Source organism: Indicator indicator, chromosome 20 (genome assembly GCF_027791375.1).
Source record: "Indicator indicator isolate 239-I01 chromosome 20, UM_Iind_1.1, whole genome shotgun sequence".
Classification (NCBI taxonomy): Eukaryota; Metazoa; Chordata; class Aves; order Piciformes; family Indicatoridae; genus Indicator; species Indicator indicator.
Genome location: NC_072029.1, coordinates 3,795,742 through 3,809,553, shown reverse-complemented (window position 1 = coordinate 3,809,553; position 13,812 = coordinate 3,795,742). Strand labels below are relative to the sequence as shown.

Sequence of the window (13,812 nt, the reverse complement as noted above, 5' to 3'; positions counted from 1 at the left end):
AGGAATGGGGGATTGAGATCCAAAATTGTGCTTCATTCCCTGTTTACTGCATGTCCTTCAGTGGGGCACACGTGAGCTCTATCACAAGGCATGAGCCCAGTTGAGAACTGCATGTCCTCAGGTTCTGAAAATGTAGGTGATAGGGTTAAAGACAAAGGCCAAAGCTCCCCTTGTAAGCCGTTTGTCAATATGCATTGGTTGGGAGGTTGACACCTTTAATGAAACAAATGCTATGCAATAGGTAATGTGGCTTCTTACATTCAGTGGTGTTCAGGGCATCTTTAAACAGCAACCAGCTTTAAGTTTACAAATGCCCAAGACAGAAATGATGGCTGTGGCTAAATTATTATGAATCACAAACATACTAAATACCAACTGCTGCCACAGTGGAGGGAATTGTGTTGGTGGAAATGATCACCCCTGTGGCAATGATTTGTCTACCCAGAACTCTGCTATTCACTGTCGTGATTGAACTGCCTAGCATCAGAGATTGTGTTCTGAGAATTATACTTAAATGTTACTTTTAATGAGTCTTGCCAGATATTGGACATTAAGAAGAAGTTCTTTACTCTGAGGGTGAATGACCAGGGAGATGATGAAGGCCCCATCCCTAGAGACATTCAAGGTTAAGCTTTATGGGGCTCTGAGCAACCTGATCTAGTTAGAGACGTTCCTGTTTACTAGAGGGGCATTGAACTACTTGAGCTTTTAAGGTCCCTTACAATCAAATGCATTCTATGATTCTCTATTTAAATACTAATGATCAGCCATGATTAAATCATGTGTCCTATGACAGCATTATACTTCTGCTGTCCTATGAAATCTGGGCTGGTTAAGGTGGAAAAACAATGCACAAGTAAGCTTCCAAGAGCTAAGGTAGGAATGGGATTCATTTGCTCTCATTTTTTTTTTTGGTTACTAGCAAGAAACAAACACTGACACTGCAACTCTTTCTCCATATCATGTTTTTTTATCCAGATAATTTAGACCATAGATATTGACCAACAGTGAATGTACAAAACATTAACTATCTATGAGAGGAGGGTCTGCTGATGCTTCTCAGCAGCAAAGCATTGACACAGTCCTAAATACAGAGATGAGGCACCCAGCATCAGGCAGACTAACATAAGAATAGGAACCTTATTTTATTAGATCACGTAATAAAAGTGGCATTAGCATCATTCTGTATAGCATAAAACCAGACTGAAGGACTACAATGACTGATTCTACGATTCTATAATGCTTAATAACTGTACACAGGAAAACTCTGGAATTTTCTATCATGTGCTAAACTTGGGTATTTCAATATCTCTTGTCAGTATGTAGGAATATCTTCATATATCTAGACTTTTTTTCTTTTCTCAGAGCAGATTGCACCACATTTAAAACTTTTACTTCAAAATAGTGAAATATTTCACACTAATGTCTTTAAGCATAGTAAAAACTTTTTGCTACCCCTGAACTGGGTTACTTGAATGACACCTTAGCTCCTTATCTCAGCAGTGGAGTGTTTGTAGCAATGTTAAATGGTTTTAAGTATGTCCAACACGTGGGAAAGCAGAGCTGCATTATACTCTTCATAGTCCCAAACTGGGATGTCATAGGAGCAAGACATCTCCTGAACTGTGGCTCTGTCAGCATTATCTCTACAGCCACTTCTGTACCTTCCTCCCAGGCAGTGGCCCCAGCCCAAGGTCAATGAAGGCTGGTCACAAATGTTATCTGAGGATGACTCTTTCTCTCTGGTAATTTGCTGCTGGTGGTACTTTTTTCTGTGTATGGGCTGACTGCTTGCCATTAGAAAGGTTTTCTACATTGCTTCTTCCTTCCTAAGCCTCTCTGCTGAGCTCCAAGCTGGCTCCTCTCACTATGGCAATAATCTGACGCACCATTGACTTTGCTCCCTTCTTTCCTTCATGAATATCTGCTTTATTCCTCTCCTTGAGCTTTTAGAGTGAAATAGTGGTGAAACCCTCCAGCAACAGGCAGGAGAAAGAAGTGTGTGTTGAGAAAGCTACTCCAGGCACAGTCTTTTGTGCAAAGATTTGATTCCTTGTGGAGATTTGAGTGGGGGTTTTGATTGTGGGATTGTTGTGCTTTTTTTTCTCTTCCACTTTGGCACAATATCTAAACTAATGTCTCTTAGCATTCTAAGGAGAAAGAGGGAAATTGAGAATGAGCTTGAGCACTTCCCATTACCACTTTTGTAATGAGCTCTTTGCCTCCACTCTTCAGATTGTCCCCAGTCCCAAAGCCCCTCTGGGGAACATTAGAGTGAGAGCTGTAGCATGATGCACTTGCTGGAGCTGCCCGTGGGGAGGAGTGAGAGGGAGAATGTGTGATAGTTGAGGGCAAATAGCTTTAATTTAATTAGAAGATTAATTAAAGCTTTGTCCCTTGAGTAGGGTATATGCGTGTGTGTGGAGAAAGTGTTTCTGCAGCCTCCTGCAACTGTTCATCACATGTTTGTGTTCCAAGTGTGACTCAGGTGGGGCTTCTACTGAACTTGATGGGAGCCTGAACAAAACAAATTTCCTGCCTACGGCCTTTTCTCTTTGGGGGTTTGTTTAAATGTAGTGGAGTATAAATGGGCAAGTAATAAGAACTTGCCTTGCAAATGAATGGGGCATTCAGCAACATGGCAAATGTTAAACTGCTATCAGCTTCTGTTTCCCAGTGTCCCTTCAGTGAGAAAAGTCAGATGTTAGCATAGGTTCCCTCAGTCTTCATCAGTGAAACTCACCAAGATTTTGATGACTTCTACAGGATGTCTCACCACACTCAAAGAGAGGTTTTTCAGCTGATTCCCAAGATAAAAAACCTGTTAAGACAAACTGAAAAATAGATTTACCCCTTGCTGCATAACACATTTTTTGTCCAGAGTTCCCACTTCAGAAGGTCTCTGCTGAGTGAGGGGGACTGTTGATTATACTGCTGCTATTTTCTAATCTGCAGCCAGATAGGCATCTCTCCAGGAGCCATCAGTGTTAGAAGGTAACTGTATCTTAAATTCATCTGAGCCACTTTGAAAGGGATCAGTGTCTTTTTTTGATTTTTTTTGGCAGTGTGCTCTGTTTTTTGGTGGTGGTTGGGGGAGGGTTTCTGCTTAAAGCATGGTGTCAAAACTGTGCTACTGATTGGACAACTGTGGCTTGGTTTGAATAAGTTTCTGATCACTTTACCCTTTCAGTTTGAAGTGTTTTGAAATTACAGTAGTTTGGGGGCCATCTATACAGGCAGACAAAAAAATGCAATCAAGTTACAATGTAAGACCTTCCTGGAGACAACAATTTTGTGTGACTGCCAAGCCAGCGTTGTGGGCACCGACCGTGATGTAAATCAGTTCTGAGAAAATCCAGATAATCAGAGCTCCTTCCTAAACACCTCTATTTTTAACACAACATTTTGCAAGTCTTGGCCCTGGTTTGACCAGTTGACTCAGTGCTTGATAAAAACAAACAAAACACCAAAAAAAAAGGGATTAGGTCTAGTAAGATTGTTTTCATGACAAAGTAAGCTGCTTCTGGATACTTAACACAATAATGTGTTGTTTTTTAAATCTAGTTTCTTAAAACTGCAAGTCATAATAAAATTGCTAAAAAGCATGTGAAGTGGGCTCTTCAATTTAAGAAGGACATTGAGATACTTGAATGTGTCCAGACAAGGGCAACGAGGATGGGGAGAGATCTTGAGCACAAGCCCCATGAGGAGAGGTTGAGGGACCTGGGGTTGTTTATCCTGGAGAAGAGGAGGCTCAGGGGAGACCTTATTGCTGTCTACAACTACCTGAAGGGAAGTTGTAGCCAGGTGGGGGTTGGTCTCTTCTCCCAGGCAACCAGCAGCAGAACAAGAGGACACAGTCTCAACATGCACCAGGGGAAGTTTAGGCTCCAGGTGAGGAGAAAGTTCTTCACAGAAAGAGTAACTGGCCATGGAATGTGGTGCTCAGGGATGGATGTGGTGGAGGCACTGTCCCTGGAGGTGTTCAGAAAAAGCTTGGATGTGGCACTTGGAGCCATGGTTTAGTTGTCAGGAGGTGTTAGGTAATAGGTAATAGGTTAGACTTGATGATCTCTGAGGTCTTTTCCAACCTGGGTGATTCTGTGAACAACGTAATATATCCAGAAGATGAAACTCCTCTCCTGCATTACTTTTGGGACCACACTTACAGAAAAGATGAATCAGGCTGTATATCACCTCTAAATAATGATGTAAAAGGAGGGATTTAATGAAGGGGGTTTCATTGTTGTTTCAGTTTTTTCTTACTTTTGTTGGAAAGGACCTTAAAGATCATCTGGTTCCAACCCACATTCCACCAGACCAGGTTGCTCAAAACTCCATCTAACCTGGTGTCCCCATACTGTCATGGTGCCTGATATGACATTTCCTGAATGGAGTGGAAATATTGTCATTCATTTTGGGGAAAAAAAAATAAAATCAATAAATAGACCTTTACAAGCATAATACACAAAGGGGGAAGAGGAAAGAACAGCTAACAGAACTGAATTTCTAAGTTTGATCTTATTTTTGAAGAAATTAATGCTCCAAGTGAATTGCACAGTTCACTGTCATATCTTTGCTATTACTTCAAATCGTATCTTCTGATCCTAGATGTTCTCAAGAATACTGGTGACTTTTCTTGCTTCTGGAGATCCATTGAGTTAACCTGTGTAGAGAAACTGTGTTTTAAAGTCATGGTTAATATTCTTACACAGAGTAAAATCAGCAGAAGAGTGGGTTTTGAATAATCAAATGTAGTCAAAGACAGAGCAGGTTTCTGGACTGGACAGCTCTGCACTCTCGGTCCACAGGATGATTTGTTTGGATGACACTGTGACCTCTCTCAATGCTCAGCTTTGATGTGTTAAAGTTCCTGATCCTTCCAGACACCCAACTACCTTTCCTATGAACAAATCACTATCAGTAGCTATGAATGTGGCACAGGTATAATGTACCATAGTCAGTCTCAGTTTTCCTCTGAGAAGATCTGTAGCTACTTGATATAACAGGAAATTATTCAAGTGACCAAACATAAAAGTCTTTTGCCACTAGAGACACCCTACAGTGTCCAAAATATCCTGACAAAGGGCAAAGACAGACCCATGCAAGCAGCAGCAACTGGAGATCAAATGAGATACCCTAAGGCATCTCACAAGGTTTAAGTATCAGTGGTTAAGGCTTCTGATCTGCTCACTTTGGGTATAGCCCTGTTAGTGTCACAGTGTACAAGTCAAGACAGCTACCTGAGAATGGTGTTCAGCTTAAGCTCATACACTTTGATCCTCAATGCAAGTGGGTAGGAAGCATCTTTCTAATGTGGATGAGCCCTGCTCTCTCTGCTATCTACTTGCAGCATTGCCTCATGTTCCTTGGGATGTATTTGTCAGGAATAATCTCTCCTTATTTGCAGGGTAACTGGCCATGAGCATCCAATATCAGCAGCTTGCACTACACCATGCCTAAAGTGAGGCACAGTCAAACATGCTGGGAAGAGGTGCAGAGCTATTGCTGTGTGCACTAAATCAGGCAGCCTGACTTGTTGTCTTTCTAGTATAGAAATTTTGGGGTTGGAAAAAGCTGCTCTCAAAGTTACTTTCCTCTGCCTTGCTCCCAGTGTTTGATATATCTGAACAAAAACAAGAGGAAGAAAGTGTATTTAAATTTCCTGAATACAAGTATACAGGTACAAGGATTTATTTCCATGAGCAGGGAGTGTAAGGGACTCCTCTGAGCTGCACAATTCCTCCTGTGTGGTTCCTTCTCTTGAGCATCCCCATATTTGAGCACCCTTGCTTAAATACATGACTCTCAGCTCGTTAATCTGATTTACACATAGTTACAGCAGGTCTGGAAGCAGCAGAGATGTGTTCACCTGGTTGTCTCCTCAGGTTTGTGTATTAGCAGTGATGTTCTTAAAGTTCACAACAAAGCAGTGCCTTGAGAGTATGAGTGAGAGAATATATGCAGGCTGTAACATAATAACATGATTGTTATTAATGTTGCCTTAATGCCAAGGGGAAAACAGAGAGTTAAGTGCTGCCCAAAGTTCCATGCAGCACATGCCAGTATGTTTCTGTGGTAGCCACCTTAATGAAAGCAAATGAAGGCAAATGAAAGCTCTGAACTTGTTATACATCTGTAGTGTCACAGATAGTTACTTTTGGCTTTTTGTGTTCTCTCAGGACTGAACAAACATTGATTGCCTTTACTGTATTTGTGCCTAGAGAAATACATCTCATTTCAAAACTCGGGTGGGTCAAATCCTTCACTCCACTGAGAGGAATATTTTTTGAGGAGTAAATTCCATGCACTAGCCATTTGGTTGCTTGTTTTTTTTTTTTTTTTTTTTTTTGAGTATGTGTCACAATATCCTTTAACTGCACATATCACTGACATCTTCTGGGAAACTAAAACCAGACTCTGCCTCTGCTGAACTCAGGAAATTGCAAATGCCCTTGAGGCAAAGAAATGAAATCAGGAGGCCATGAAGTTCAAGCTCATGCTTTCATTCAAATTGTGCTCTGCTGTTCAGTTGCTGAAGGCTGACTCAACAGATTAAAGGCTCTGCAAGTAAATAGTTAATGGAGAAACATGAAGCACGTGGAGCTTTTGAGGAAAACAGGACAACATGAGAGCATTCAAAAGAGAAACCTTTTGTTATTAACAATCCTGGCCTGGTTCTGCTTTCTTAGTTTTTTTTTTTAATCTGTTGACAAGGAGGGCTACAAAACAGCACAAAGAGAGTTATGGGAAGTCACACCAAAACACTCTTGCCAAGAGTAAAAACTTAAGGAAATCTATAGGAACAGGTGAAACTCCGTAGGTCTCTCTTTCCATGCCCATCAGTCTGCATTTCAAACACCTTCTGACACCGGAGTGACTCTGATCCAATTGACTGAACTTCGTTAGTTTAGTCAGATATATCTGACTAGATGTGCCTGTCTGCAAGGAAGGAGATTTTTAACCTTAGACTTTCTTTGTAATCAGTGAAGTCTTGGCTTCAATTTACATCTGCTAAAGAAGACACCAAAAATAGGGAGGAAAAATCACTCTCTTTTGTCCTTCTCCCATAGGACATCAAAACCTGGCCATGGTTGATTCCTTTGTTTGGTATCCTTTGGCTTTGCATAAACATGTTGTAAACTGCTATAACATCTAATACCCACAATATCAAGCTGAAAAGGGTTTTGAATGTTACCAATCAGCGTGTGAAGAAATTTTTCCTTTTCTTCCCTTTGTTGCTTGTGCAGACAATCTGTGTTGGTTTTACATTATTATTATTGGTGGTGTTATTGATGTTGTATTATTAGCAGTAGTAAATGACAGCTTTTCTGATCTGCACATGGTGAACTGTGTAACAGCTACCCCTGGACACTCCTTTCAGAAGTGAGCAATTGTGGAGAGTGCAGTACCAGCAGCAGAACCCTAATTTACTTCCTATTTCTCTTTTATCTTAAAAAAAAAAAAATCTCCTAAGAACTTGAATGTCAGCCAATGCAATTGTCCCACTTTTTGGATAGGTTTAGAGGATGATGTAGCAAAAGCCCTTATGTTCTTGGGGGATGCTAGAGATCTGTGACAATATATTTTTCCAGGCCCTTGAGAACCCTTAGAACAGAACAGTGTTTGTTTGGGAGATAAACAAACCTAGTGTGGCTATTCCCAGTGTATCCCATGAGGAAAAGAGCTGAAATTTATTATGAGGATCTTGGAGATGAAATTGTAGCATTATCAGTTCCTACAAATGGTGGGGGGAAAAAAAAAAAAAAAGCTTTTCAGTAGATGTTTATGAAGAAACCCTGTTTTTGAAGCAGGGTAGTGGCTTGTGTTTGTTACAAGGTCAAAAGCATGCAAATGGTTCCACACTGCTCAGTGCACACACAAGCATCACACAATCATCACCAAACTAGGATTCATGTATGTCTTGGGGTTTGCTGCAAACCTCTGTTGTGTGTGGTGGCAGTTTGATGCATTAGTGCCCCAAATCGTTCACTCCGTTCCATCTGCTGGAATGTGAGGGGACAAAAATTGAACTGGGCTCCAAAGCTGATCGAATTCTGGTATTGTTTTCCCTGTTTGCTTGTTCCTACTTAGCAGGTAAGGAAAGACAGACTGCTTGACAGGTACACTCTGCTTCCTCTGTATTTCTCTGTTGTCAGGAATGAACAAAATGTGAAACAGCAAATCTGCTTCGATGACCCAGGGTGACCTATCCCATTTCAACCAGTACAGTGATTTTCATGGTGCTTTCCACTGAGTGTGATTTGAACCTTAGCTATGCCTTTATAAAATGATCTAATACAACTTGAGATGAGTATTGCCCTTGAATTGATATGCCCTGGCTGCTCTCTGCAACAGGAATGAAATCCTATATTGATTTCTGGGAATGGGTCACATCCTTCATTTGTTGCTGCTTTGGGATTGCTTGCATTCTGTTGGCTGCAACATTCTTCTTATGAGCTAAATTATCTTTTTTTTTTAACCTTCCCTCCTCCCCCCCCCTCCCCCCTTTCTTTTCCCCCCCTCCCTTAGAACCTTTAAGATAGAGAGGGGGGGAAAAAAAGAAAATAAAGAAAAGATTTGGATCTAGTCATCCCAGTTTAGTTGGCATTGCACTCTCATTTGGCAAGAAAGTTGCCCTGTATTCACTGGAAGTAAAAGAAGGAGGAAATACTAAGGAATGGACAGAGATCAAAGACTGAGAGAAAGAGCTTTAGTTTTGAGTCCTGGATGAGGTTAATGGATTGTGCAAGACTCAAGAAACTAATGGGAGATCAAAGTAAGGCTCAACTGATTTCTGATTCCTCTTCAAAATTTATTTCTTTGTTTAAAGGTACCTTTGCTCCAACCTTGTATGAACAATAAAAGAAAGCAAATACATTAGAAATTAAATTTAGACAGGAGGGCAACATAAAAACCCCAATTTATGAGCACAATAGTTCCATAAAGTGGTCCTACATGTCCTGGGAAAAAAAAAACCAACCTTTGTTTTCACTTTTTCTCTTCAGATTGAGACCTCAAGACTTACTTATTTCATCATAAGATCACTAGATATTTTAAGTTTGTAATAGTTTTTTCTCCACATTTTTTTCCCTTCCACTTCAGGTTGCAGCAACCCATTCCAACTGCATCATTAAGAAGGAGCAAGAGACTTGTCTGGAGAAAATACGGAGGGCAGCAGCCCTGAACCCTCTCAATGACTCTTCTCCAGGTGAGTTTCAGGTTGGGATAGACCATGGACTTTAAACCAATGGCTTCTGAACATTTCCTGTCATGTCTGCAGGGATTTTCAGCAATGTCAATGCAAACATCCTACAGTAAGAGGTTGCATCACTGCAGCTAAGTGAACTTAGAGCAGCATTCTAAGGACAAAAGAATCAAAGTGGATGTACCAGAACAATTGCTTGCTATTATCAGAGGTCAGGAATTTGTTTCTGTACTTTAGGTGATAAAGTGACATATCTACAAAATTAATCCAAAAAATAAAAGAAAAAAAAGAAAAAAGGAAAAGGGAAAAAATAAATGATATGCCTAGAAAGCTCTTGATAATGTTTGTCTTCTGCTGGTGCAGGTGGCACCAGCTGTTGAGAAGTGGCCATAAGACTAAGTGCATCACTGTTCTGCTCTGTAACAGCTCATTCCCCTTCATCAGCTCAGTAGTAATTTGTGCCTTTTGTCTCACATGATGTGAAGAGCTTTACAGGGATTAACATTGTGATGACTGCAATCTAGATGAAAAATACTTGTGCTGTTGCTGAGATAAGAAACTGAGGCAAAAAGCAAGGAAGAAATTAATAGTTTAATATCCTGTCTCATTTCCCAGTGTCTGCAGCAGGAGCTGCCTGTGGCCAGCACCAGTGAGAGAAGGGCAGAGAATGACAAAGAAACTAATTGGAAATCAGGGTCTATTTTCTGAGTCCTGTCCAAACTGTTTCTGCTGTGACTAGAATTGATAAAACTGCAGAGAAAAGCAGATAAAGCACATTGTGTGTGTGATAGAAGAGGGGAGATTTCTCTCTCCTTTTCCTCACCACACAGTTAAGCTGGAAAGGAAGAGAGGAGGGCAGGGTGCAGATATCTGTGTTAGTAGAGTGTCCTCTGAAGCAAGGCAGTGACACCATGACACATGCATAAGCTCATTTTTGTTCTGGGTTCCTGTGTTTTGCAGTAACTCAGCTCTTCTGCCTTAGCTCTGCTCCCTTGCTGTGTTCAGTGTCTGTGAACACAGACATAAACTAAACGGTTCCCCAGAGGTCCTCTGGGTGCAGTCCAGCATGAGTACAATGATGCTGCAACTGCAACCACAGGACTTGAAGAGCAAGGCTGGTACCATGGTATTGAAAACATCCAGCCCTGACTTTTCAGGGCTCTGATGTTTTCCCTTGTTCCTCCCTCCCCCTCTCATGCCCAGATGTTATGCTCATTACTGTTACATTCCTCACAACACTCTCCGCTCCTGCTGCTGTGCAATGCCTATAATGCTTCAAAGACAAGGATTGTCTTGAGATTATTTGTTATTTTCTGTGAGTTTTATGATGGCTTCTTCCTCTTGAATGATATAAATTCTTTAGAAGCCTTTATATGGAACAAAATAGGGGATATGTGCTTTCTGTCCCTGTTGAGCCATCTCCTACAGCCTGAATGAGAAAGAGAATTTGAAGAAAAGGAGATCTCAGCAGGACCTGGAATCTGACTCCTTCACTGCGGAGAGGGAGTTAAACTGATAAAGGGAAATAATGAAAAACAAAGGCAGAAAAGAAAGGAAGGAGGGAAATGATTACTTCATAGTCAACCTCTCCAGGCTGTGGAGCCAGGCTGTTTCTCACATCAGTGTTTCCAGTCTCCCTTGTTTGAGGTTTAGGTCACTGTTTTAGTGTAGAGCTGCCCTAGTTCCTGATGGACCCTCTTCTAGCTGTCAGTAGCCCTCAAGGGACTTTCTGCCAGATAAGAATTTAAAAAGCTCACTGCTGATCCACATGCACCCTTTTTCATTTTTATTTTTTTCTCAACCAGACTCTGCTGTCCTGTTCCCAACCCTGAGGCTAGGAAAGAATGGTACAGGAGTTACTCAAGTACTTAATGACAGTCTCCTGGGTTGTGTAGACTTAGCATGGGATCTATCTAATTAAATGTTGATACCTGCAAATGCATCTGCACCAGAAATGAGCAAGTCACCTGTCTCGTTTTGTAGCTCTGGATATCTCAAAATTAGAGCCTGAGATGTAATTCATTTAGTCCTCAAGGTACATTAGATGATGTTTGGTTTCTTTTTCTCTCTGGACATATAGTAAGGGTTGCATCTCAGCTATAAATATTTACACTGTGGATGTCTGCATATGACCCTGCCTTTAGCACCTGGCTCTGTTATACTGACTAGGTCCTGCTAGAGGTCTGGATTGCCAGAAACAGTGCGATGTTTGGAGATGTTGGTGTCTTCCTCATGCCATATATGTACTTAATGTGTAGTGATTTACTCAGACTTCTATGAGCAGGTTTTGCCATCACTGCTTCCCAAAGTGGTGACCTCTAAAGACAGGCAGGTGTTCAGCAACCTACATGTTCACACTTACCACATGCATGAACTGACAAAAAGAATCTCCCAGCTGTCTTCTGCTTCCTGGTGGGCTTCTATCTCACCTAGTCGCAACTTTAAGGGCATTATACATTTCTCTGGTTTTGATCTGGGATCTGCTGACCAGTTGTATCTGATACTGTTCATGAGGGCACAGGATCACAGCCAGGAAAGGCATGACTCAGAGAAATTAGGGACAGAGCCCTACTGATGAAGTGTTGAACCTTTTTCTAGCTGTAAACTGGCATGGTAGACTTTTCCTAGCCTGTTATCTTTCTTTCCACTCTTGGACCTTGGTATTCCAGACTTATTCCCTGAATGTGTCTTGCTCTCAAATGGGAGGGGAGTGTGGTGAAAGAAGCCTATGCCCAAGGCTATATCCTTAAAGTGGTGGGACATGGCCTACGTGTTCAGCTGGAACCCCCTCTCCCCTCTGGAGTGTGGGGGGGAAGGCTGGGCACCACTCTGAGTAGACCATCTCCTGGGTCATTTGGGACAATGGCACGCCGACGACATGCCCATGCTTGGCTTTGTTCACAAGTTATGTTCACATTATATTTGGTGAAACATCAGTTCATTGGTCAATTGCTCTGTTTAACAAGGATGCTCACTGGACCAGCATCTGTGCGGCAAATGTTAAATAGGGGTTGTTTCGGAAAACTCGGGTTCCGTGTTCCGTGCCCGGTATCCGTGTTCGGTGTTGCGTGTTAATACCCACGCCTGTTCCCGTGTGCGTGCCTCGTGCCTTCTGCCGCCGAGAGATCCGCCTTGCCCGGGACTCGAACCGTCACCGTTCGAGCGCATTGCCACAAATCGCCGCTTCTGCCCAAAAGACCGGCACCCTCCCCAGCCGATCTCCGTAAGATCGCGGAAAGGGTCGCTCCGGCTTCGCAGAGGAGCCGCTTTTGGCCGTATCCTGGCGACCGCAGCGACGAGGGTTTTCCCCTGGAACGGCAAGCTTGTCTACACAATGCACTCGGCGAACTGACTTGCAAAGCCTCCGGGAATCACCGGTAATCTTCCAGGACCCTTTGTTCCGAGAGAAGCCCCTACCACGCGGCACGGCACCACGCGGCCAGCGCCATTTGTATCACGTTATTGCGATACATCCGTGCTACGATTTCCGGGACTATAAAACAGTATCAAGAAAAGAACCTCGAGAACTTTCTTTAGTTAGTGAGTAAACCGAACATTTCTCATAGAGTTTCTGGGGCAGTTTGTGCAAACTGCCTGTTTGTGGGCTTGCCGTTTCCCGACAAGCACTCACCCCCCGCCCCCCTCCCTTTCTCCCTCTCTCCCTCTCTCCCTCTCTCCCTCACTCCAATTTAGTTTCACTTTCTGAACATACAGACTTCCTCAAACTATTCAAAGTGCCTGTATATATACATTCTGCAGAGTTGATTCTTTCCGACTGAATACTAGAACCTGTAAATATCAATTACATATCACTTGTAATATAGTGTTAATAAATATTTATTAAACCTTTATAAATATCTCTGCCGCTTATTTTCGGCGAGAATTTACACTTCATAGCAGGTTGTTCCTTGAGTGATGTGCAGGCTTAAGGCTCTGTTTTACTGTTCATAGTTCCTACAATGTGCTAACTTGGAATGAGCAAAGGTATGATCAAAGTGAACACAGCACAAGAATTTGAACAGAAATAGAAGTCATAAGGATTCATTGGTGATCATATGGTTCATGACTCACTATCAAATTAATCTTTAATTTGTAGTCCTATTTAGCTTGCCCCACTCCTCCAGTCCTTTCCTGGGGCAGTAGCATTGCCAGTGGAGTCAAGAAATTCAAATGGAAAGTATTTGCAGGGATACGATGCCTACAGAGGAAAGCTGTGAGCAGGTAAGCATGTAAATCACCAGGAAAGAAACTGGTGAGTGTGCCAAGGCAGTAGGAGGTGGTAATTAGAAGGTAATGGTGGTAATGCTTGGGGAGAGTAGATTTTGGAAAGTGTTTTCAACTTCACAGGATGATGGAGCAGGACTTTTTTGGTTTAGATTTTTATAGGGCCTCTCATCAGCCTCCTGTTCTTTCAGAGCCCTTTAATTATCTGCACTTATTTCCCTTGGCACCACTGAGAAGACATTGCTTCATTGTGTGCCTGTGCATTTGTCCATGTGTCTCACTTACTGATGCAGCTGTGCACAAGAACAATGGGACCAGGATTGTTCTTCTCACACCCAGCTTTTAAAAACTATTGAATTCTTAGAATTAGGAGGGGGTAT

At 42.1% G+C, this 13,812-nt stretch overlaps 1 protein-coding gene across 1 annotated transcript in view; it reads left to right on the top strand.

Annotated features, from left to right (window-relative positions):
* LOC128973614 (pituitary adenylate cyclase-activating polypeptide type I receptor-like) overlaps positions 1-13,812 on the top strand; it is a 124,515-nt gene that overhangs the window by 43,908 nt on the left and 66,795 nt on the right. The window contains exon 2 of the mRNA XM_054389956.1: positions 9,106-9,211. Coding sequence (XP_054245931.1) covers positions 9,106-9,211 — 106 coding nt within the window. The remainder of the gene's footprint in view (positions 1-9,105; positions 9,212-13,812) is intronic.